Genomic DNA, 25572 nt, shown 5'->3' on the forward strand with positions numbered 1-25572 from the left:
CCTCTTTCAACATCATCAAGAGGCTCTTTAGTTCCTCTTCACTTTCTGCCATAAGGGTGGTGTCATCTGCATATCTGAGGTTATTGATGTTTCTCCCGACAATCTTGATTCTAGCTTGTGCTTCATCCAGCTCAGCATTTGTCATGATGTACTCTGCATATAAGTTAAATAAGCAGAGTGACAATATACAGCCTTGATGTACTCCTTTCCCAATTTGGAACCAGTCCGCTGTTCCGTGTCCAGTTCTAACTGTTACTTCTTGACCTGCACACAGATTTCTCAGGAGGCAGGTAAGGTGGCCTGGTAGTCCCATCTCTTTAAGAATTTTCCACTGTTTGTTGTGCTCCACACAGTCAAAGGTTCTGGCATAGTCAATAAAGCAGAAGTAGATGTTTTTCTGGAACTCTCTTGCTTTTTCTATGATCCAATGGATGTTGGCAATTGGATCTCCAGTTTCTCTGCTTTTTCTAAATCCAGCTTGAACATCTGGAGGTTCACGTACTGTTGAAGCCTTGCTTGGAGAATTTTGAGCATTACTTTGTTAGCATGTGAGATGTGTGTAATTGTGTGGTAGATGAACATTCTTTGGCATTGCCTTTCTTTGGGATTGAAATGAAAACTGACCTTTTCCAGTCCTGTGGCCACTGCTGAGTTTTCCAAATTTGTTGACATATTAAGTGCAGCACTTTCACAGCATCATCTTTTAGGATTTGAAATAGCTCAACTGGAACTCTATCACCTCCACTAGATTTGTTTGTAGTGATGCTTACTAAGGCCCACTTGACTTTGCACTCCAGGATGTCTGTCTCTAGGTGAGTGATCATGGTTATCTGGGTCAGGAAGATCTTTTTTGCATAGTTCTGATTATTCATGCCACCTCTTTTTAATATCTTCTGCTTCTGTTAGGTCCATACCATTTCTGTCCTTTATTGTGTCCATCTTTGCATGAAATGTTCCCTTGGTATCTCTAATTTTATTGGAGAGATCTCTAGTCTTTCCCATTCTATTGTTTCCTCTATTTCTTTGCATTGATCACTGAGGAAGACTTTCTTATTTCTCCTTTTTATTCTTTGGAACTCTGCATTCAAATATATATCTTTGACATAAAAGGTATATCTTTCCTTATCTCCTTTGCCTTTAGCTTCTCTTCTTTTCTCAGCTATTTGTAAGGCCTCCTCAGACAACCATTTTGCATTATTGCATTTCTTTTTCTTGGGGATGGTCTTGATCAGCACCTCCTGTACAATGTCGCAATCCTCCGTCCATAGTTCTTCAGGCACATTGTCTATCAAATCTAATCCCTTGAATATTTGTTGCGTCCACTGTAAAATCGTAAGGGATTTGATTTAGGTCATACCTGAATGGTCTAGTGGTTTTCCCTACTTTCTTCAATTTAAATCTGATTTTTGCTGTGAGAAATTCGTGATGTGAGCCACAACATCTGGTTTAACTAAACTCCTTCAGCTTCTGGAGCTGGTTCTTTCACAGGAAGACCCTGGGATCAGGGGAGGGAGGGGCTCAGGAGCTGTTATGTAAATGAGGATACAGTGCCTGGCAAATCACCTTTGTTGTTATGACTGTCCCAGGTACTCAAGTGTGGGAAAGCGAGAAGATGCTGAAAGTTGGCTTATGTTGGCCCACCACCAAGTGTGTGCTGTGTGTGTGCTAAGTCGGTTCAGTCGTGTCTGACTGTTTGCCACCCTATGGACCGTAGCCTGCCAGGCTTCCCTGCCCATGGGATTCTCCAGGCAAGAATACTGGAGTGGGTTGCCACGCCTTCCTCCAGGGGATCTTCCTGACCCAGGGATTGCACCTGCGTCTCTTATCTCTCTTGCATTGGCAGGCAGGTTCTTTACTACTAGTGCCACCTGGGAAGGCCTTCACATCTACTCTGTCAGGTGAGTTCATTACCTCATTTTGTAGTGAGGGCCTGAATCTCAGAGGAGCTCTGTGATGTGCTCAAGGTAGATGGGGAGTGGATCATAAACCTTGGACAGTGGGGTTTGCATTTGCAGAGGACCCTTGGACATAAGGTCTTAATAGAATTCCTGGAGATGCTGGGAAAGGAACCTTAGTCCTTGACTCCTAGTTCAAGAAATCCTGGTTTCAGCAGAATGTTTCTCAGGTGCTGCTTCTAGTCCCAGACTGGAGTATATTGGTCCCACGGAACATGGGAACTACACTTGACTTCTCTCCAGGACTCTGGACTGTGGTACCCGGGCTGTGTGGTCACAGGAACCCCTTTGTCCTCTTAACCAGCTTCAGAATGATGGGCCCTAGGTTGGAGAGGCTGTGGCTATTGCATGGTGCAGTCCTTGTCCTGGGGGCCTTTTCTCATCGCCTTGCATGAGGACAGGGCTGGGACGAGACCCTGAGACACCCTGAGAGATTCAGTCTCCCATACCACATTCCGGCAAAAATAGTCTAAACTTGATAATGTGCCTCCCAACCATGTGTGCTGAACTCAAGTAGCTTTTTCTAGAGATTCTGCTTTTAAAATCCTGCGTGAATGCAAGAAAGTTGAATTTTTCTCCTTGGCTGCAAGAGGGGCAGGAGGGGGAGGGTGCTTTGCAGTGGCCTTAAGCCCCTTCTTGCTCTGCCTCCTGGGTTCCCCTATCTGCCAAGAGGGTCTTACACATAGTGGGTACTCAACCCCCATGTTCTGAATTGAATGATGTATGCTCACTTCCCAAAGAGAACTAAGACTAAGCTGTACTGTGTGAGGTGTGGGCAGAGAGTCTGTGCCAGCCTAGCTGGGGCATACACGTGCACACACACACCTACACACACATGCACGGGGAGGAGGCATAGGAGGACAATGTGTGTGGTCTCATCCACCCTCCTTAGCTCCAGCTTAAAGGGACAGCAAAATTAAAACATGTTGTTCCCTCTCCTAATTAATATCTGAGTCCAAGGGTCTTCTTTGGAGGTCCAATGGTTAAGACTTTGCCTTCCAGTGCAGTGGGTAAGGGTTCAATCCCTAGTCAGAGAACTAAGATCCCATATGCCTTGCCACCAAAAATCCAAAACATAAATCAGAAGCAATATTGTAACAAGTTCAATAAAGACTTCAAAAAAAAGTATCCAAGTCTGGGATCCCCACACTTACCCAGGTGCTAACTGAGCCCTGATGCTGACTGTCCTTTACGGACAAGTTTCTCACAGAAGGATCAACTGCTAGCCCTGAACTGAATGGCTAGAACGCTGGGCCTGGAACCCACAGCTTCACAGAAGACGCAGTTCCATAAAGGGGTTTTAGAGTTTCCTGATGCAGCCCCAGGCAGATGCATGATATGGGTATGCTTTCCTACTTATAACCAGCTCTGCTTAAAAAATAACATTGGAGGCAAAAATACACTTAATGAAGGTGTGACACACCGCAAAACCACGGCCAGTGGGGTTTGAGTTTGAGAGGGAGTGTATAATTGTGTGTGTTTTAGACATTAAGGTAATGTGGCCTCACTTGGAAAAATCTGAGGGGAGTAGAGAGCGACCTGTAGAAATACGAGTCCATGCTGGTCGGGAGTTTACCTCCACCCTTGCTAGCTAAACTGTAGGATAGTTAGTGTTTGTGTACGCTCATTATTTTCCTTCATTCCATCAAATATTTATGGGAAGACTGCTTTGTGTCAGGCAGTATCCTAGACACTTGGTGACATACCTGTTAATTAGACAGATGAGTTCTGATCTGTGTATTCAAGTCAGTGGGAACAGCACTTGTCTTTTCTGGCTTTTGAATTAACCTACCTGCTACCCAAGGGCAGGAGGCCAGGCTCTTCTGGAGGCATTTTTTCCACCCATCATCCTAAACAAAGGTGCCTACGATGGAAGCTGAGGCATGGGGCCCAGCAGGCTGACAAATGCACGCCCTTTCCATCTTTCACCCCCTCTCCTTGGCTTCTCTCCTGGGCCTCCTGGGCGGCCTTGGCAGGAAGGGGCCCCGAGAGTTTAGTTGTTGATTGAAGCTGACAAGGAGTCGAGGTGTTTTCCTCCCACAGTCATTTGCATCGAGTTAGGGGATTCCCAGAGACCAGAGGATGCGTCTTTATCAGTGAATTAGAAGGTCAGAGCTAGAAGAGGCACAGAGGCAAACAGGCTCCAACTGGAGGAACGGCAGCTCTGTGGCAGAGTTTAAAGAAGGATCCCAAGGCAGAAAAGAACTCAGAAAGCCATTCTGCCATGACGTCTGCCATGCGTGCAAACAAGGGTGTTTGAGTCTTGTATTTAAACCCAAGGCCACTCCAATCCCTTCCTTTAACAGACGAGGAAACTGAGACTGGGGATGTAAATAATAATACAATACAATACAAGCTAGAGCAGGTCCATTCATAGAACCAAACTCTCCACCATTCCCAACCCCAGCACTCCACTCAGTCATTTCTTCTGCCACTTAACCAGGTTTCAAGCCCTTCATAGAGAATTCCTCCGCAAGTCACAACCATTCTCTTCATCTGTGGGTGGGGCTGGTCCAGATCAGAAGTTGACGATGATAATGCATGCTGCTCCTATGTTCCTTTTGGCCCCTGACATTTCCTAGTAATTGTTCGGGGGCAGTAAAATACAGTGCAATGGAAGATGAATCCATACCAGGAACTACAGGATTGTGGGCCAGGTTGCCTGGATTTTAGCAATTAGCACCTCAAGCCAATCTTCACGTAAATCCTCCCATGCATTCCCTACAGATTGGCTTCTGACATCCCCTGACCCAGTGGCCAAACGAGCATGGGGCTGAGAGTCTGCAGTTTAAGTCAGGATTCTACATTTTAGTTATGAGACCACGGGCACATCATTTAATCTTTCTGGGCCTCAATTGCCTGACTATTCATTCAATTCATCACCAAACTTTTATTGAGTACTTTCAGTGGGCTCAAGCACAGGTGTTGGGGTGAGAAAAATATGACAAGGTCTTTGATCTTCAAGGCGTTTAAAATCTACTATAATGAATTAATTATTAAGATGGGTGCAAAAGTAATTGTTGAAATCTGCTGCTTGATATTGGGATACTTTCTTAAATAAGTGTGATTATGTTATACATCCTTTTAATGCACATTTCTTTCATTTTTTTTTTTTGCTAATGACTTATTATTTGCTGTTTATATTTATTTTAGACTAGGTAAATGATATTAGACAAAAAGCAAATTCTAGCAATTTTCTTATTTGAGTTCAAAATGTTTTGTAAAGCAGCAGAGACAACTCACAACATCAACAACGCATTTGGCTCAGGAACTGCTAATGGATGTACAGTGCAGTGGTGGTTCGAGAAGTTTTGCAAAGGAGACAAGAGTCTTGAAGATGAGGAGCACAGTGGCTGGCCATCAGAAGGTGACAACATCGACCATTCTCTGGTTGTTCAGCCTTTGAAGCAAATTCAGTTCAGTTCAGTTGCTCAGTCGTGTCCGAACCTTTGCGGCCCCATGGACTGCAGCACGCCAGGCCTCCCTGTCCAAATTAGAAAGGTGAAAAAGCTTGATGAGTGGGTGCCTCACGAGCTGACCACAAATCAAAAAAAAAAAAAAAATCGTCATTCTTAAGTGTCATCTTCTCTTATTCTACACAACAACAACAAACCATTTCTTGATGGATCGTGATGCGAGGCAAAAAGTGGATTTTATATGACAACTGGCAATGACCAGCTTAGTAGTTGGACCAAGAAGAAGCTCCAAAGTACTTTCCAAAGCCAAACTTGCACTGAAAAAAAGGTGATGGTCACTGTATGGTGGTCTGCTGCCGGTCTGATCCACTACAGCTTTCTGAATGCCAGTGAAACCATTACTTCTGAGACGTATGCTCAGCAAATCTATGAGATGTACCAAAAACTGCAATGCCTGAAGCCAGCACTGGTCAACAAAAATGGCCCAATTCTTCTCCACAACAACGTCCAATGGCATGTCACACAACCAACGCTTCAAAGTTGAATGAAATGGACTATGAAGCTTTGCCTCATCCACCATATTCACCCGACCTCTTGCCAACCGACTACCACTTCTTCAAGTATCTCGGTAACTTTCTGCAGGGAAAACGCTTCCGCAACCAGGAGGAGGCAGAAAATGCTCTCCAAGAGTTCACTGAATTCCGAAGCAGGGATTTTTATACTACAGGAATAAATCAACTTATTTCTCATTGGCGAAAATGTGTTGCTTGTAATGGTTTCTGTTTTGATTCATAAAGATGTGTCTGACCCATAATGACTTAAAATTCACGGTCCAAAACCACAATAACTTTTCCAGAATATTTTAACAATAACCTTTAATAAATAAACAGATAAATGCATGAATAAGCCCTAAGTATGAGCATAGAGGTCTGAACAGGATAGAGCAGGAAAGGCTTCATGAAGTGGGTGCTGCTCCAACCTAGACTTGGATGGAAGGAGTGTTCAGCTAGTTGAAGGGGTGGGATGTGGAGATGGGAGGGATGGAGAGGACACCAAAGTCAAAAAGGAGTGGTGTAAGCAAAGACACTGTGGTGGAAAGGCCCAGGGATGTTTGTGATGTGCCTGGAGAAAGGATGTGATGTAGGTGAAGCAAGCGAGTTGAGGCTGCAGACAGACTGGCCCCATCACTCAGCGCCTTCACTCCATATGAAACACTATGGATTCTGTTCTCTAGAAGAGTGCTGTCCAATGGGGGAGCCACACATGGCTACTGAGCACTTGAAATGTGACCAGTCTAAACTGAGATGCAAGCATAAAGCACACAACAGATTTCAAAGACTGCACACAAAAAAAGAATATAGAGATAATTTTTATAGTGTTTACATGTTAAAATGATATACTGGATATGCTGGGTTGCGTGCATGCTACGTCGCTTCAGTCATGTTAAACTCTTTGCCACTGCATGGACTACAGCCCACTGGGGCTCCTCTGTCCATGGGATTTCCCAGGCAAGAATACTAGAATGGATTGTCATTTCCTCCTCCAGGGGATCTTCCTGACCTGGAGATTGAACCCCCATCTTCTGTGTCTCCTGCATTTCAGGCAGATTCTTTACCACCGAGCCCTGTGTTGGGTTACATCAAATACATTAACTTCACCTGTTTATTTTTCCTTTTTAAAAAATAACATAGCCTCAATAACATTTAAAATTACATAGGTCACTCGCATATATTTCTACTGGACAGCACTGCTATAGACAATTGAAAGCATTCTTTGTAAATTACCGAAAGCACTTGTTTACAAAGCAGGGAAATGTAGATGCAATTTACACTTCTGCAATGCTCACTCTGGCTGCAAGTAGAGAAGGAAGACAATTAGAAAATTATTGTAATAATTGGTGGTGGGCAGTGATAGGGGCCTGAATTAGGATGGAGGCTGGGTGATGGGAGGCAGATCCTATAGGGTCTGGTGGCAGATTGGATATAGGGGTGAAAGAGGGGAGGAGTTCCTGGGTGATTGGAGACAATGGTGATGCCCCTGAGGACGGAGGGCTGAGAAGCAGGTTCACGGAGGAAGCTGACGAGCTCAGTTCTGAACATGAACTTGAGATGACTGTGGGCCTCTAATTCCAGGTGACAGTTTGAGACTTGAGCTCAGGAGAGGGGTTGGGTTGGATATTTAGATTTTGGGGCCAGTTTTTAAAGATCAGGCAAGACTCAAGCAGAATAAGATCACCCAGGATTGTTGTTTTTGTTTAGTTGCTAAGTCATGTCCCTCTCTTTGAGACCCCATGGACTGCAGGACACCACTCCTGTCCTCCACTACTTCCCAGAGTTTGCTCAAACTCATGTCCATTGAGTGAGTGATGCTATCTACCATCTCATCCCTTCCTGTCCCCTTCTTCTTTTGCCTTCAGTCTTTCCCAGAATCAGGGTCTTTTCCAACATCAGGGTTACACAGGGAGAGAAGTCAAAGGAAAGAAGCAAGTGCCTGGCCCCGGGGAACACCAGCACCTATGGGAGGGCAGGGGGAAAAGATTGAAAAGCGTTTCCTCGTATTGCCTGCCAGTAACACCGCCCTGTGATTCCTCTGCCCTGTACTCGGAGATCTTTCAGTAGAGACCCTTTTTCACTTTTTGATTTCAGAAGAAAACAAAAAATGTCACAGCAAAAGCTGAAGCTCTCTTGAGTGGAGCTATTGATGACTAAGTCAGATGACAAGAAAAATTGTGCCCCAGATTCAGTCTCACTTTATAAAGCTGTTAGGATGAGGATAAGCTGGTACAGTAGCTTTTCAGGGGGCCATTTGGTAATGACTCCATAAGTAGCCATTCTCCTTCTAGGGACCTACTGTAAGAAAATAATCAGAGAGACACACAAATGCATATGTACAAAAGTGTTTACAGCATCACTTTTATAATGCTGAATAAAACTGGGAGCTACTTAAATGTCCACTTGGGGAAAACTGGCTTCATACATTATGATAGACCCATGTGACAGGCTGCTCCACATGCATTCAAAATAGTGGAGTAATAGAAAAAGATGTTCATGATATATTGAGTGACAAATCAGGGGGTTGCTGTGTGATTATCTCTAGTCTGTGGTCATTGTTTGTCCTCATCATGGTTAAGAACAAGGACTGTCCAGCAGGTATCGTGGCTTGTCCGAGCAAGGCCAGTTTCTGAATGTCACCTCATCATGTCTCAGTGTCCTCTTCTGGAAAGAGGAGGGTAATGACACCAGCCACAGGCAGCTGCAGAAACTAAATGAGTTAATCTCATTCATGTGAAGCACTGAGAGCAAGGCCTAGCATTCGTGAGACGTCAGTATGTGTTAGCCTTTATTATTACTTTTAAAGACGTCTTTATTGAGCTGTAATTCACTTATGCCATTCACCCACTTAGAAATGAATGAGCCAGTGGGGTTTAATATATTCAAAGAGCTGTGCAACCATCACAATAGTCAACTTTAGAATATTTTCATTCCCCCAGAAAGAAACTCTGGACCCCTTGGAAGGCACTCCCACCCCACCCTCTACCAGGCCCCCAGCAACCTGTGATCTACCTCTGCCACTGTAGACTGGCCTATTCTGGGCAGTTCAGAGAAATGGAATCCTAGGGTATGTGGGCTTTAAAACAGCAACAGCAGCCTAACTCATGTCTTGAAGCTGGTGTCCCTCCCTCTGGTCAGACTGAATTGCTTGGGAGAGGGACAGCTTTTCCCGTTTTATTCCTTCAAGGTCTGAGTCAACCGCAGGAGGTTTGTTTCCAGATGCTGGGGTGTATCTAAGGGACAGAATATTCTAGATATATGTGTGTTGTTTTGAGAAATGAGGACTCTGTTTCTCTTTTAACATGGCCCATGTTTGACTACACAAAAGCACTAACAGACCACCCTACCACTGCCCCAAGCATCAGTCACACTCTTAGACCGGAGCAGACAGTCCAAACCACCCCTGCCTCATTCCCTCCAGGGTCCACATTCCCTGCCCTGGATAAACCCAACTGTGCTTTCACCCTGCACATTGCTGTCTTTCTTTAAAATCTTTGTTTAAATTGAGGTGTAACTTTGATATAGTATCTTCCATTCACTTATAGTGTAAAAATAGCTTGCCAATATATTAAAAAGTAATTTAAGGGCATACAGTCTCACTGCTCTTCTAGAACTGTATTTTTATTTCAGCACACCACTCCTTGCTGGTTGTTCATATGCACCTGTGCTTTTAAAAATAAATGCAATTATATGAGCCAACCATTGCTGCTTTAGGGCCACATTGTAAACTGAACTCTGGACCGAGGGAAATCCTGGGCCTGAGCCAAGGCCACATTTGTGACTCTTATTATCCCAGAAAATAGGAAAGAGAAAACATAGTGACCTCTGCAAATATACACTCATACACGGTACAAAGACAAAGACACAGAAACACATGAACCCAGGGGGAAAAGTCACACCACACATATCCATTTCACTTAAACATATGGGCCTGGGCTCTGTGAAATAATGTGATCTGAACAAGACAGATCTCAGAGGCATGGGTGGACAGAGACATTCAGCACACACACACCTGAATCTCAACAACACCTGTGTAAACACAGAGTGATCAACACACTAGCACGTACACAGGTGGTATAATCAGGTACACACACACACACACACACACACAACTGTACACCTACCAGGATCCTCTCCTGGCCCCTGACTCCCAGGCCTACCATTTCTGGACACTGGGAAGGAGCTTCTTCAGGAAAAGAGCTCTGTGAACCCTGCCCTGGGCTCCAGCCGCCTGCCCACAGGCCCATCCTGTCCTCCTTCGAAGCCCTGGCCCTGTGCCTCAGTCTGTACCCAGCGGCGGGTAGCAATGCCTACCCCCGAGTCCAGTCCCCCACCCCAAATCTCCTCCTGTCAGACCTGGCCTCTCACCTTATCTTCCTTGGACCCAACACCCAAATCCTACACTCCAACTTCCCTACACCCAGCTCCTTCTGTTCCAGCTCCCTTCTCCCAGGGACTGTCTGTAATCAACCCTAGGAACCTTACTCTGGGGGCTCTGGAGACAGAGGGTCCATGCTGGGCTGGCAGTCAGGGGTCAGCCATCCAGTTTGGACAATAGCAACTTAAATTCTTCAGTCTGTGGTCCGTCCTCAGCAACAACAGGAACCATTTTTGGGGACTGAGAATTTCAAACAAGATGCTATCCTAGAAGTCTCTGCCCAGAGCCTGGCCTAGAGCAGACCTGCAAAGGATATTGGTCCCCACACCCTCAGCTGTCAGGTGGGGGCAATGTCCGAGCTGCGGGTTCCTAGGGGTGGCCCTGGGGCAGGCATTTTAAATAATTTTGACTGGGTTCTCCAATTATGAGAAAGCACCATCATTGGTTGGAAGGTGCTGGGAAGCAAAGGCTCTGTCCTGGTTTATTTTGTGGTGGTTTAGATGTTTTGTCTTTTTACTGATTGACTGACTGGATGTGCCATGCAAGATCTTAGCTCCCTGACCAGGGAATTGGCGCCCTCTGCACTGTGGAGTCTTAACCACTGGACCATCAGGGAAGTCCCAAAGACTGACTTTTGAGCGAACTAGAGAATAGTCAGGCTACTGACTACCCTGTGCTGAGTACATTGTACTATTGCAGCTTACGTGCAGAGAGTGAGGTTAACAGATTCCTCGGCACCACGCAGTACTTCATCGTTACAGACCCACGGATGTATTTATTTTCCCCCTCTAGTCTCCCCTCCAATTCCTATACGCTTACCCTCAAACACCTATTCTATTGTGTTCAATGTGTATTTTTTCTATTTTTTAATTATGATAAAATATAGGTAACAAAATGTATCATTTTAACCATTTTGAAGTATACAGTTCTGTGACATGGTTGTACAATCATCATTACCATCCATTTCCAAAATTTTTTCATCTCCCATCTCAAATGCTGTACCCATTAATTCCCTTCCTCCCCCAGCCCCTGGCAACCACCATTCTACTTTCTGTCTCAAAGAATTTGACAGTTCTACATACTTAGTGTAAATGGAATCATATGGTGTTTGTCCTTTTGTGACTGGCTTATTTCACCTAGCACAGGGTCTTCAAGGTCCATGCTCACTGTAGCATGTGACAGGGGTTCTTTCGTTTTTAAGGCTGAATAATATTCTATTGTACGTATAGACCATATTTTGTTAATGCATTCATCCATCAATAGACACTAAAGTTACATCCACCTCTTGACTGTCACATAATGCTGCTATGGACATGGCTGTACAAATATCTGTGGAATCTCTGCTTTCACTTCTTTTGGGGTATACACTCAGAAGTGAAATCGCTGGAATAATTGGTAATTCCATGTTTACTTTTGTGAGGAACCACCATACCGTTTTCCACAACACTGCCCAAGGGTCCTAATTTCTCCATATCCTCACCTGCACTTACTATTTTCTCCTTTTTTAAGAGTAGCCATCCTAAAGGGTGTGAAGTGATTCAGTATGTATCTTTTTGTTTATATGACTTCTTTCAAAATATATAGTTGTTTTGTGCCAATGTAACTTTTTACACAAGTAACACAGCATTATTTCTTTTATTTTCTGTGTTGCTATCTTCACCTTGAACTGTTTTTAAGATACAGCCATTTTTTCTCCTGTACACAGAACTCATTGCTTCTAATTTGTGCATAGTACTCTACACTGAGCACCACCTATATCCAAGTGTATTGAAAATGTTCTGAGTGCTTGTAGAAAGCTCTCTGCATGTGTTATTTGCTTCCTTACAGCAATCTTAAGAGGTAGATGATTATTATTCCCATTCTATAAGGAAACTGATGCACAGAGTTAAGGGACTCGCCTCAAGTCACACAGCTGGAAAGAGGAGACTAGACATTTTAACTCAGGTCCATTTGGTACCACAAAGAGAACTCACATGTGTTAAGTGCTAAAGAAAGAGGGCTAGCTGCACACAGAGGCTCCCTCTCAGGTGAGGGCATTCTGCTGAAAGTTCTAGTCCTCACTAGATCCTGACTCATCTCCAGGTTGTGAATCACCTGCCTTCACCAGATGTCACTTTATGTCTGTGTAAAATGAACACAGGAACAATTTTCTTGCTCTTTCAAGATTTACCCCTTACTGATTAAACACCCTTTAGCTAACAGAAAAATCATCAGAATTGAAGGCAGGTGTTTGCTTCTTTCCAGTGTTTCACCCGGGAGCCATGCCAAACACATGAAAATCTTTTGGCGAATCTGCTTGTGAGGCTCCTCCCCCATAGGACTAACTATTCCCAGAAAAACAGAGGCGCTGCCTCCGGCCCCATCCCACCTCTCTTGAACTTTGTGCTTAACCCGATGAAAAATTAACTGGGCTGATGTTTCCTTTCCAAGGACAGCCTCTGCAGAAGCTGGCCTGGCCAGGCCCCAGGAGCACAGGCACTAGAGCAGAGTTCCTCTCCACCCAGAGCCGCCCACCCACTCACCTGCCAAAGTCAGGGAGTACATGGGGTTCTCAGGCACCCAGAGGAATCTGCTCCTTAGCCCTCCTCACTGTTTTATGAAACTGGACTGATTTCTGTAACTCTTCTAGTGGAGAAACTGAGGCCAGAGGAGAAACGCCCAGACAAGGCACTTGCTGGCCTCACACGTGGAGCCAGCCCTGTTTTCTGCATGCAGCAGCTGTCCCACCGAGACCAGCAAAGAAAATGCAGGACAGCAAGCTTCAGCCACACTGACTGCTGACTAGTCACTGCCTCCTTTCAGGAAAACGAGAAGGCTGACCGGGGGGCCCTTCACACGTCATGATTCAGAGGCTCGGGGACATGCCAGGCCCTTCCACTACCTGCAAAACTCAGATCTCTCTTAGGCTCCTCACCTTCATAGTGTACATTACACTTCACCACACATGGCTTCTGCACTGAAGGATAAGAACTGTGTGCTTCATTCTTACAGCTGAGAGAATAGATGCTTGGTGGGGTGAAGGGCTAAGTAGAGAGAGCCAAGACTAAAAGCCAGGTCAGTCATTGATGAAGCTTGAGGTCTTTTTGCCGGATGCCTCTCAACAGTGGGACCTGCCTGATGCAATGTTCAGGTTAATATGAATGGTTTACACAAGGGCCCGTTTCTCACAGGCACACACCTCCTACCCCTTGGTGCTTCTTTAGGTTGTGAGGCTAGGGCACTTTGTCTTTCATTTCAGCATTTTCAGAAATGAGTAGGACGGCACACGGAGGTGCTCTGTAGATGTGCATGTCTAACTGAACCCTGTTCCCCACTTTGCACCCTTCTCCATGGCACTAACAGTGGCCCCAAGGTGTGGCTCTATTCCTTTAGAGTATTGATGGTTGGCGAAGCTTTTCACGTCGGACTCCCACAACCACCCTAACAGACTGCGAGGAAAGCTATCTCTAGCCCATTTTCCAGGTGAGCAAACATTTCTTCTAGTAGCACAATAGTGCACCTGTGTAAAGAACTTTGGTTTTGCAGAGCTCCATCTGGGATGTCACCTTCTACCTCTGCAACTCTAGAAGGCAGCTAGCTGGGTGCAGTGTGGGCTGAGGCCTCAGAAATCACTGGTTTGTATCTTAACTCTGCAGCTAGAGCTCTCCAGTATTATAATCTCTGGGCCTCAGGTACTTCAGCTGTAAATGGGAGATCAGGGACATCTAGTTCAAGAGTCACTGTGAAGATGAAATCAGAGGGCAGCACTTTCTTCATTCTACCTGGAATGAAGAAAGCCATCAATAAAAGTCTATTGCCTTCCTCCCTTCTCTTTTTCCATGAGAGCCAGAGGAAGGGAATGAAACCAGATTATAGTGGCTGCTGGTTAGTTCCGAGCACCGGCCAGGAGTGGGGAGCAGGTCATTAAGCCCCATTTGGGGTTCAGGGGACTCTCCTTTAAGGTCCAAGCAGGCAGGGAATTAGGAGGGGAGCCCTGGGCTCAGCCCCAGCAGCTGACAGGCTTGCCAGAGCTCTTTCTCTCCTTCCAGGCAGGGACCCCTGCAGCTTCTGGGCTGACTTGTGGATTAGGCCACACCTCACAGGGCTCTGTAACTCCCCACCCGCTAGAGGGTTTGCGGATCACTTCTTTCTCACCAAGGGAGTTTCCTGCTGTTAAAAACAAACAAAGGCTAAGAGGTCTGGTAGGGGAGGGGCTGCAGGAGAAAGGCCCTGGGGGCCTGGGGTAACTGCTGACTACCGCAGAGTGAGCGGTCTGTGGGTAGACGCCCCTGAATTGTGTTGGCGGAGAGAAAAGCCCCAGAGCACCCCCGATATCCTGGTGTTCCTTTGCTTCCCACCGAAGCTAATGTAGAATATATAAGGTCCCCAAAGACTGCCCTTTTGCTCCACTTCTTGCGAGTTCACAGCTTTGAAAACAAAACTCTCTCCTATTTACTGGCTGTTGAATTTCGGATACTTTGTTTCCCATAGGATTCCAGCATCCTGTAATGAAACTTTTCCTCTACAGATAAGTTCTAAGGCTCCCCCATTCATTTCTTCCTGAGCTTAACGAATGACTCTGAGGCCCATTTTCTGCGGGGCACTTGATTCCCAAAGGCCCAAGGGACCCCTGACTCCAGCTATTATCCGGGGAGTCACTGGGGTCCCCAAATCGGCACTTCTGGGAGCCTCTCCCTAATCCCTAATCCCTGGGGCTCTAAACTGGAACGGTCACACTGGTGCGAGAATAAAAACAGCCCCCCGAGTCCCCGGCGCCGCCACGGCCCCTGACTGGGATCCGCGCGCCAGCGTCCTGGTGCGCGCCCCGACTTCCTGGGCCTCAACCTTCCGCGAGTCCTCCCTCGAGCCGGGGTCCTCCCGGGAGCGCACCGCCTGCCTGTGGCCAGCCCGCTCTCGTCCGTTCGTGCGAGTCTAACCCTCGGGCCCGCCACTCCAGCTGAGTTTCCTGAGTGTGGGTTCCGAGAGCGGACGCCACGACCCGAGCCCGGCCCTCCCGCCAGGGGCCCTTCTCGCCGCTCCGTTCCCACGACTTCCTCCCGGCGTCCGCTGGACTTCAGGTCGGGGCCGCGCGGGGTCCTGCGCGCTCCAGCCCTGGCGGCCGCTGTCCCAGGTCGCCCACGTGGGAGTGCTCCGCGTCGGGCGGGGGGAAGGCCAGGAGCCCTCCCGGAGGCGGAGTGGGGGGGCGCGGGCAAGGCGCCCGCAGGAGGAGGCGGCAGGGCGCGGGGGAGGAGGCGGGGAGCCCCAGCGGCAAGGGGGCGGTGACAGCGCTTGGAAAGGAGGCTGCACGCGGATTTGCATGAAACACAGACTGGGAGCGGGCGGGAGTAGGAGCGCGGCGCACGCCCCGGGCCGGCCCAGCTAGCGAGCGAGCTGGGAAGGAGGAGGGCAGCGGGGAGGCGAGGCTGCCGAGGCGGAGGGATCTGCGCATCAAAGCGAGCGAGGCGAGCAAAGTTTGGCTGGGGGTTGGACTTTCCTTCCTGGAGGCGGCACCCAAACAGCCACCCCGTGCGGAAACCCAAACTTTCTTCTGCCACTCCGGTCCCCGCGGCCGCCGCCTCCGCCCCGCGTCCCTGGCCTTCCCGATCCCGCTTCGCTACTGCCTGCCCGCCGCCCCGCCGTCCTTCTCCCCGCCGTGGGAGACGCCCGGGGCGCAGGGCCGCGCGCCGAGCCCCGCCGGCTGCAGCGCCGCGGCCGGGCCCGGAGAACCAGCAAGTTCGCCGAGAGTTGAAGCGAAGTTTGGGCGGCCGCGGCCGGCCCGGGCTGAGCTCCTCGCTGCGCCCCCGGCGTCCCGCCGCGCCCAGCCCCGCCGGGGGCGCTCCTCGCAGCTCGCGCGCCCTCCCCAACCATGTCGTCCATCCTGCCTTTCACTCCCCCGATCGTGAAGCGCCTGCTGGGCTGGAAAAAGGGCGAGCAGAACGGGCAGGAGGAGAAGTGGTGCGAGAAGGCAGTCAAGAGTTTGGTCAAGAAGCTCAAGAAGACGGGGCAGCTGGACGAGCTGGAGAAAGCCATCACCACGCAGAACGTCAACACCAAGTGCATCACCATCCCCAGGTGGGGGCTGGAGGGACCTTGGGGCGCGCCCGCCCAGCCCCATAGCGTGGCGGGGCCGGCCTGGTGGGATTGGAGCAGGAGGGATTGTGTGCGTGTGTGTGTATATACGAGGGGTGGGAACGCAGGCAGGAAGCGGGTGAGGGGGACCCCAAACAAAACCTTTTCTAGAATTGCAAAGATTCAGAGCCTGGGACTTCCACGCGGCACTCGCTCTCCCAGACCCCGCATTGGCTTTTCACCTCCGGGAAAGGGGGTGCTGCAGGATAGGCACCCCCCCCCCCACACCCCGGGGAGCTGCGGGATAGAACTTGAGGCCCGCTTTGTTCGGCTCCGCGGGCCCGAGCCCCTCCTCCGCCGCCGCCTCCCGCCCCCGCGGCCCGCGCTCGGAGAGGTGGTGGTGTCTCTCCCTTTCTTTTCTTCATTCCTGTCCCCCCACTTCTTTCCTTCTCGACAGGAATGCAGTCCGTACAGCTGGGGCTGTGGGTGAGGAGCGGGAGCCTCGTGATTGACAGATTCCTTCTTCGTTCTCTCTTTGCCTTCGGGATTAGCATTTTTATCGAGTATTTTTAGATTCGGTTGTGCCAGTCTCCCGCCCCCTCCGCACACACGCACTTTAGTTGCAGTGCAGTGCTCTGACTTTCAAATGAGAGAGATAAGTGGCGGAGAGTGGGGTCTTCTCCCCCGCCTCCCCCGACTGTTTTTTGCCCTTCTTTCAGTCTGAGATTGCGGGTGGGTGCCGAAAGGAGGGGGGTTTGGAGCCGAGGAGATAACAAAACGCACCCCAAAGTGGGCCTCGCATCGGCCCTCGCATTCCTACGGAGCCCTCCTTCCCAAAGCGCTTTGCCATCTGTCTGGACCTCCTTTATCCTCCACTTCGCGCTAGCTAGGTCTGGCAGGAGCTCACAGATGGCTGATAGAAGGGGTCAGTGACTTCTCTCCACTCCCCACGGCCTTCTCTTAGCTTAGCTGCGCCTGGCTGGAAATTGGGATGTGTTGAGGGGGGAGGTATCCTAGCTTTCTGTGTCTCCCTCTTGGCCTCCTTTGAACGTCTTAATTGTGTACTGAGTTTGTGTGTGTGAGTAGGGGTCCCTGGCTGTGGAGGAATGAGCAGAGGGTCCCCGGGGCCAGAGCTCCACATAAATTGTCCCTCTTGATGCCGGGCCAGAAGTGGACCCCGTCCTTGGCCACCTGCTCGGGGCAGCTGTACGCCGGCCGCCAGCCGTGTCAGGCAGGCACAAAGCAACATCTGTCCACGGAAACCCAGAGCCGGCCTCCTCTGGAAATAAATGCCACATATGGTGGGAGTGCTGACTTGAAAAATAATAATTTTTTTTTTCAAAACTGGGTGGATCCAGTCAATAAAGCGGGAAGGAAGGTGGTGTGCTGTCTGGGAAGTGTGTTCTGGTGTATGATGGGGAGCCAGAATTGACTTCAGAGGAGGTGGTGTGATGTGATGGTCAGGGAGTCCTAGGTCCTGGTCTCAGCCCCGGTTCTTCCTTCTTTATTACATTAGGTGAGGGGTAGGGAGTAGGGTAAATGAATGTCATACTTCTCCCTCCTGGGGAGAACCTACCTTCTTACCTGCCTGAGGGTGCTGAGGACAAGTGCTTTTTTATGTTTTGAGACAGAAAAAAAAAAAAATCAGTATCCAGTATAAAACGAACAGCTGCATGAATTGTTTCACAGTTTACAAAAGGACTTTGGTATGCTTTTAGGAGATCAAGAAAAAGAAACTGCTGGAAAATAGATAAGGCAATTAATTAGGCCTAAGACTGATCCTATTTTCAAAGTTGAGAAAACTCTGGAGGAGAGAGGTGAAAAGGCTTGGCATAGCAAAACATGCCATTCTGACCAAATGTGCCCTTTCTGCTTACCATGGCTCCTCTTCACTTTGAAGGGTCTGAATACATTCTTTGCTGATGGCTACAGGGGTGGGCCCTGGGACCTTTGGTAGTAAGGTTGCCAGCATTCTTTGGGCTGGTGACAACCTGGAGGAGAGGCCTGGCTCCCCCTTGCCTTAGTAGGAGTTTGCCCTCTGGGAAAGCATAGCTGTGGCCTGCCTTTTCCTCTTCCAGTGTTTTCCGCAGCCTGGGGCATATGGACACTTTTGATGTTCCTGAGAGTTCAAGTTAACTCAGCCTTCCCATGGCTCTGTGAGGACTGAGCCATCTTCTACCTGTCTGGCAAGGACCTAATGCTGAGGCACATTTTTTTTCCATCTTTTTCAGTTAGGGAAACCCCGTTACTTGGGTGGATCCAGACAAAGTGGATTTCCATCCTTGGATTTTGTGCCCACGCCTCTGGGTCACCTTGTCTCCCTTGGCAACAGCGGCTGCTGTTTTGCTCGTGGGCAGAAAACTAAAGGCCATGTCTTGGGGAGGTGGCTAGCTGGCCTCACACGGGTGATAGCGGTGTGTCTCTGAGTCCCATAGGTTGTGGGGTTGCTTGTCAAATTGTCTGCTCTCTCCTCACAGCTTTTTATAATGAGGTCTTTGGGAAACTGACAAAGGGAAATGTTTCACCTAGCTATCCCACTGTGGGTGTGCGGTGGGGCCCTGGGTGCTTAAAAGTACCCTACAAGATCTGGACTTCACAGTGTAAGCAACCCTTTGTCTAAGGAGATTTTCTCCAGCTTGTTTTGGCTAATACAAGGTCATGAGCCGCAGCAGCACTGTTTAGCAGTTAGAGCTGTGTATTGGAGCCCACCAGACTGCGTGCGTTCTTCTGTTACTCCGGCTCTAACTTATCTCAGTGATCAAGAGAGCTGGAGTGATACAGGCTTACTGGTTTCAAGAATGTCAAAGAGACTGGTGCCAAAGCAGTGGTAAGAGCCTGATTTAGATACACCAGTAGAGGGGCTATCAGGATTCTCTGAGGTCTGGCAGGATGGTCAGAACTTTGATGAGTTGTGTAATAGCATCCTCCCTGTCATCTACTATCCTTCTTGAGTACCTGAGTCCAGCTGCAGGTATCTTCCTGGCCAGTTTATAAGAATAGAGTGATAGCATTTGCCAACGAGAGGCAAAGAAGGTGTGTGTATGTTCTATCAGGGAGAAGGAGCCAGGCACACTTAAAAATGACTTTTCTGATGGACACAGATAATTTGTATTTCTACCAATGGGACCCATGCTGTGGCCCACTTGTTGAGGGCTGGACCAAGCTTAAGACCTTATTTGTTTGGAAGGAAATTCAGGCTTTCTTGTGTTAGAGCACCAAGTCCAGAGGAAAGTGGCGGACTCGAACCAAACATAAGGTCTAACACATACCTTTCTGTGCATCTATTCATTTGGTGTGGCCTCCTCCTGCTATCTGCCTGGACTTTGCCAGGCTGGTCTCACCGTAACATTTCTTTCTCAGGCTTCTGGGGACAGACCAGGGGTGCAAGAGTGGTAGCTTTAACACCCTCTCCATTTCAGCATCTCCTGTCCTCTTTGCTCTCAGTTGCAGCTCAGAGCACCATTCTTGTGTGGCCCATTGGAACCCAACTCACTTGCAAGCACCCGTCCTCTCCTTTCTCTTGTTAAGCTCGATTAGAGGAGTTCTGCACCAAGGCAGGAAAGAGAAGGAGTCTGCAGGACACTGGGTAGTGGACGTGGGACTGGCTTAGAGCTATGGCTGAATGTTAGGAGCCAAGGAGCCACTTGACCTTCAAACTTAGGAGCCATTTGGAACCTTCGAACTTGCTCCTTGCACCCAGGAGTTGAATGATTGGGCTCAGTATGTGTTGAAGACCGTCCCTTGCTCACAGTTCCTAATCAAATGTTACAGGATGGGATTTTGTGGATTCATAGGTATTGGCCCCTCCCATGTCTGAGTCAGTATTCGGGGAAGTGGGGGAGGATGTGGAGATAAACTTGAGATGGTCCCTGCCTATGACAAGCTTACACTTGAGTAAGGAAAGCATCAACAGGACATTATTTGTGTCTATTTCTTTCTTATTCCCAGCCATCAGGAGGAATATGAGCTCTAGTATGGAGTGATATTTTTGGGGGGCGAGGGGGATTATGATATGTTTTTTAAATATTTAGAGGTCACTATGTTAGATAACAAAGTAAGCATGGCCATCTGTTTTCCCCAGAAAAAAAGCACAGAATTCAGGTCCTAAATCTTGTTGTTTTAATACCTGGATGGATTTAGCAGTTCACTTGATGTCTCAGAGCCTTCTTGTTGGCACCTGTAAAATCGGGATGAGGTAAAGCCTGTGGAAGTGTTTTGTAAACCAGAAAGTTTGACAGATGTGTTTTATATTTAGATGTCTCTGTGTATCATCCATTCATTACTAAATTATTCAGTCATTTATGAAATACCTACTATGATGAGCAGGGCAGGGCACCTGTACTCAAGGGCCCCCCTGTCTAGAGTGGGAGACAGACTTGCCCAAAATATAGGCCATGAGCTGCAGCCAAAGGATGTACAAAATGCCCAGGGATGTGGGGGACAGACCATTACTTCTCTGGGAAGAGGTGGGGAGAGGAGGGAGGGGTCAATGCAAGGTGGAAAACCAAGAGGACAGGAGTTATAATCCAGAGGAGGAGGTTTCTGGACCGTAGTACAGTCATGGGAACTTTTGGGTTCTGGTGTTAGTTGCCTACAGGACTGAGAATGTCTTTATCTTCCTCTTGTTCCTAAATGGAGTGCTGCTATGAATATGTACCCTCCTAGTCTGCACCAGAAGACCAGCGACTTGGGTTCAGTATTTTATGCCACTGTAAAGTGTTCTCCCTTTGAAATAAAAAAGGAGTTAGTATGGCAAACCTGAAATTCAAGTTTCCTTGGTGGAAACGGTGACTTAGGATGTATTAGCTCAGAATATAACAGACCGCGGCGATAAGAAGTGGGCAACTTGGAGGTGATGGTGGATGCTCAGAATTTTTGAGTTTTGGTGTACCGTAACTTTTCATTTCTCTGGTTAACACTTGCCAAAAAATAAATCTTTTAAACCTGAATTTCTACAGAGACATAAGAGCCTTTAATAATGTATTTTTAAAAGTCTTTGCAAGGATATAAAGGTTTAAATGACAATTCGAATAATAGAAAAAGCCAATGCATACAGTAGTCGGTTCCTTCTGATGAGAAATGGAAGCAGCTGATGGTATAGAGAGACTGGCCTGAGCTTATCACATCAGGAATCCAATTAAAATGAGTTTTTGAAAAATAAATATTGGTTCAATAATGTAAATTTGTAATTGCTATGTTATTCTAATGGAAATAAAATTAACACGATTTAATGGACTGAGCAACCATTAATTTTCACTTGTTAACTTACGGGGAGATTTCTAAATGCCATTGTTTGCACAATGCAGCCGTGTCTCTGTACGAGCTCCTTTAGGAAATAAATAGGACCAAGAAGTGCCTGCTTTATTTATTGAAGTATAGTTGATCTACAGTGTTGTGTTAGATTCAAGTGTACAGCAAACTGATTCAGTCTTATATATGTCTATCCTTCTTCAGACTCCTTTCCCTTATAGTTTATTACAAAATATTGCATACAGTTCCATGTGCAAGACAGTAGGTCCTGGTTGCTTATCTGTTTTATATATTGTAATGTGTATCTGTTAATCCCAGATTCCTCATGTATCCCTCCCTCCCCTTCCCCCTTTGGTAGGCACAGGTTTGTTGTCTAGGTCTGTGGGTCTATTTTTGTTTTCTGTGTAAGTTCATTTGTATCATGCTTTTAGACCACATGCATAAGTGATATCATATGATATTTATCTTTCTCTGGCTTACTTCAGTTAGTCCGGTAACCTCTAGGTCTATCAACGTTGCAAGCGGTGCTTGCTTTAAGACTTGAAGTCTGACTTTATTCCCTCATCTATTTTCCCACCTTATTTACCCCTCCCCCAGCCTCTGGTAAGCGCAGTTAAGTTCTTGAAAGTGGAATGCCGCTTTTTCAATCAACAAAGCTCATGAATAGTTCTAATTAACTTTTGTCCTTGTCTCCTTTGATGTATTGACCTATTGAAAAAAAAAAGAATTCGCCCTGCCCCCTTCCCAGATCCACATCTGGTTTTACAGTCTGCCCAGAAAGGCTGCTGATGCAGGGCCTGGGAGGTTTAGCAGCCTTTTGCAGACACGAATGTCCCCTGCAGTGGTGGATGGGACTAGTTCTTCCCCAGGAGGGCTGGGCATCATCTATTGACCATTGACAGGTTCCTGGGCCACGGAGCCTTCAATCTTCAGGTGCCGTGGTTTCTGGAAACAGTTGGAAGTTGCCATAGTAAACCTACCTTGCAGAAGTTTGGTTTCTAATTTTACCGAATTCCAGATTTTAAAACAAAGATCCAAGAGCACTTGTCCAGTTCATGCGTGCTGCCTTAGCGCACCTAACAGGTGCCAAAACCTGTTTCCGGTAGCAGGAACACACCAGTGCACGAGGCAGATGCCGTATCCTGCCCTGTTGTAGCCTCGGGTCCACTGGCTGCTGAACACTGGTCCTTTGGAATTGTAAGAATCATGCGTGTGTTCACTCTGCTTAACTTGTAAATACTGTTTTCTTAATGCCAGAGAACCAAATTCCCCAAGCCCTGCAGTTTATTGAGTCCTGATGAGAGAGAGAGAGAGAGAGAGTGTAACGTTACTCTTTGTTTTGACTTAATTAACAGTTTTAGAAATAACAAATCTAGAGCACAAGTCACACTATCCGTTGTGATTATCTGAGGCCTCTGCTGTAAACAGCAGCCTGCCACCGTGGCACACTGCTGCAGGGTGTTTTGACAGAGAGACTCGGCTTAAAATGAAAACACAGTAGAAGCCTATTAATTAAGAAGTTTGTCTAATTCTGGACTAGGCTGAAGTTTGTTTAGCAGGCCTTTTCTCCCCATAAATGCTGTCAAGAAAAATTAGTCATGAACAAACTTTTGGGAGTCATTTTGGAGGCAGGAGTCAACAGACCTGGGTAAGTTCTAGATTTTAACTCTGTTTCTAATTAGCTGTGTGACCTGGGCCAAGTCACTGACCGTCTCTGGTCCTCAGATGTTCACAACTGGGAAATGGGCTACCTGAGCTGTATCAGAGATTCTAACTCTAAAGTGGTTTCTGTGCAAGCATCTTAGAAGCATCCCTTTGCATGCATCCGCTTGATCACTAAACCACAGATCTTTGTTAATTATTAATGTCCTAAGTCCCTGTTAGTCTTGTGCCAATGAATTTCCCTAGTTGAAAGTAAGAAAACTATAATTCAGCTTTTAATTTTAGTTGTTTCCCCCTCTCTGTCCTCCCTGCCTCTCCTTTGCCCTGTGAGTCTAAATCAGTGAAATTTAACTACAAAAGAATATAAAAATAACTGAATACAAGGATAACACCACGAAGGCTGAATGTTTTGAGATGCAGTGAGCAGTTTTTCTTTTGTTGCTATTTTTGGCTATCCTCAGAGCAGGAAGTTTACTTAAACTAATGACCACAATTGCCTAAAAATGGTTAAATGTGAGAGGTAGGCATTATAGAGGATACCTGTGGAAAATGTTTGCTCATATGTCAGAGTTTACCCAGGAAGCTTTCTTTATTTATTTTCAAGCATCTATATAAAGAAAGGCTATACTTGATTGCGTAAGCATGCGCCTCTTGTTGCGGGGTGGGCATGGAGGTTACAAGTTGAAACCCCTGCTAAGAAATGAAAAGTGAGTTTCCCCCGAAATAATAGTACTTTTTCTGTATCACACCGGCTCTCCGTGCTTACATCTGGCAGGTTTTTCTCCTGACAGCTTTGTTGGGAGTTTAGGACTGGGGTATTGTTTAAGAAACCTTGGGTCAAGGTTTGCCTTTGAATTCTATGGCATTATCAGTCTTTTGGCTTTCCCCACTCACGCTCGCATCACAGACCGCCAGGCCTAGTTGTAGCTCTGGGGTGTCACCTTTTTTTTCTTTTTCTTTGAGACTGGGCTTTTGAAAATAGTAATGCTTTTTGGGTGTGTGTTTTTTAAAGGTCTGTTTTTACGGCTGTCACAGCTCAAAAATGCCAAAAGGCATTTTTTCCTTAAAAAATCACCTCTGGGCTAAGCCCAAATGTGGAGTAATGGATCCAGAAAGGACTTTTTGAATAGTTACAAGTGGCTGAAAGCAGGCCCTGGTGATGGAAGCTGGGTTTTTCCTTTTGTTTCAAATGTTCCCCATTGTAAATTCTCTCACACCCTCGTTGAATTCAGGCTCAAGGTGAGTCTTGTTTCTCTGTGTGCCTGGAAGGGCAGGGTGAGTGACCTTATTTTGTCCCCCCTTAAGATGTTGTGTGTACCCTTTTATCTCTACCCAAAGATTCTTAAAATGTTGCCTGGGGAGCAGGGGTTCAGGGCGTGAGTAGGCTGGAAGACCACAGTCATCAAGCATGAACAAAGGGCTCTGGAGTCTGACAAACCTGGGTTTGAGTTGGCCAGTTACTGACCATGTGGCAGCCTTGGGGACATCTGCTTCCATTGATGAAGCTCCACTTTCCTCATCTGTGTAATGGGCATGGGCCTGCCTGCCTCCTGTAAATCAACACAGGATATAAGAGAGAGCATGCACTTGGCTGGTATTTGTGGCTCACAGCACATAGTAGGTGCTTTCTAAACATTCACTTTTCCCCTTTCAAGGACGGAGGTGGGGTTGACTGATGGTGTTGGTAGATTCCAGTAAGGGATCCTGGCCCCTCCACTCGTTCTCGGGGCTCACTGTTTGGAGACCCCCTGTGGATGCAGTAAAAGAATCTGCCTCCAGCTCATATTCACCAAGAGGCCACAGTCTCACTGATTGCTGATGCAGGGCTTGGCAGGCTATTCAAAGAGAAACAATTCGTATTCTTAGGTGGTTCTCCCCTCCCCACTCCTGTCCTCCATCATCATTTTTAAAACTGTTTGGCTGACTAAAAATAATAGTATTGAAAACAAACTTTGATGAATCAGTGCTCCTGGCGTGGGGGGTGGGTGTAAGATCCTGAAGAAGAAATGCCGTGACTCACGGGCCTGTCACCGATAGCCTGCCCATCCATGTGTGGAAGTGTCTGTTGTTTACTGCTGGTGTGTTTTTGAGGCCTGGTTGGAAGGCAGTTCTGGCTCCAGGCACCCCCTCACCAGTTGCTTGGTTGTCAGGTGAGAATGTTCAGTCCCGGAAGCTCATGGCTCCAAAATGACCCAGACATGGACGGTGGTACCTTTGGCTGCCCTCTAGGTGTGTCAGGGGGCTCACACTTAGTGCACCATCCTTTGCACATCCTTCTGGATGTGGTCCTTTCCACGGGGTAGAGCTGTGGG

At 47.4% G+C, this 25572-nt stretch overlaps 1 protein-coding gene and 1 long non-coding RNA gene across 2 annotated transcripts in view; one reads left to right on the forward strand and one right to left on the reverse strand.

Annotated features, from left to right (window-relative positions):
* Nucleotides 1-5243: 5243 nt before the first annotated feature.
* LOC113899777 lies at nt 5244-15504 on the reverse strand. The gene is made up of 3 exons (XR_003512986.1): nt 15170-15504; nt 13215-13410; nt 5244-5439 (listed from the first exon to the last, which is right to left on the reverse strand). It is a non-coding gene; the product is annotated as an uncharacterized LOC113899777 (long non-coding RNA).
* A 229-nt stretch (nt 15505-15733) lies between these two features.
* Nucleotides 15734-25572, forward strand: part of SMAD3 (SMAD family member 3) — a 123974-nt gene continuing 114135 nt past the window's right edge. The window contains exon 1 of the mRNA XM_027553043.1: nt 15734-16351. Coding sequence (XP_027408844.1) covers nt 16146-16351 — 206 coding nt within the window. The 5' untranslated portion in view covers nt 15734-16145. The remainder of the gene's footprint in view (nt 16352-25572) is intronic.

This window comes from Bos indicus x Bos taurus, chromosome 10 (assembly GCF_003369695.1).
Source record: "Bos indicus x Bos taurus breed Angus x Brahman F1 hybrid chromosome 10, Bos_hybrid_MaternalHap_v2.0, whole genome shotgun sequence".
In the NCBI taxonomy this organism is placed as follows: Eukaryota; Metazoa; Chordata; class Mammalia; order Artiodactyla; family Bovidae; genus Bos; species Bos indicus x Bos taurus.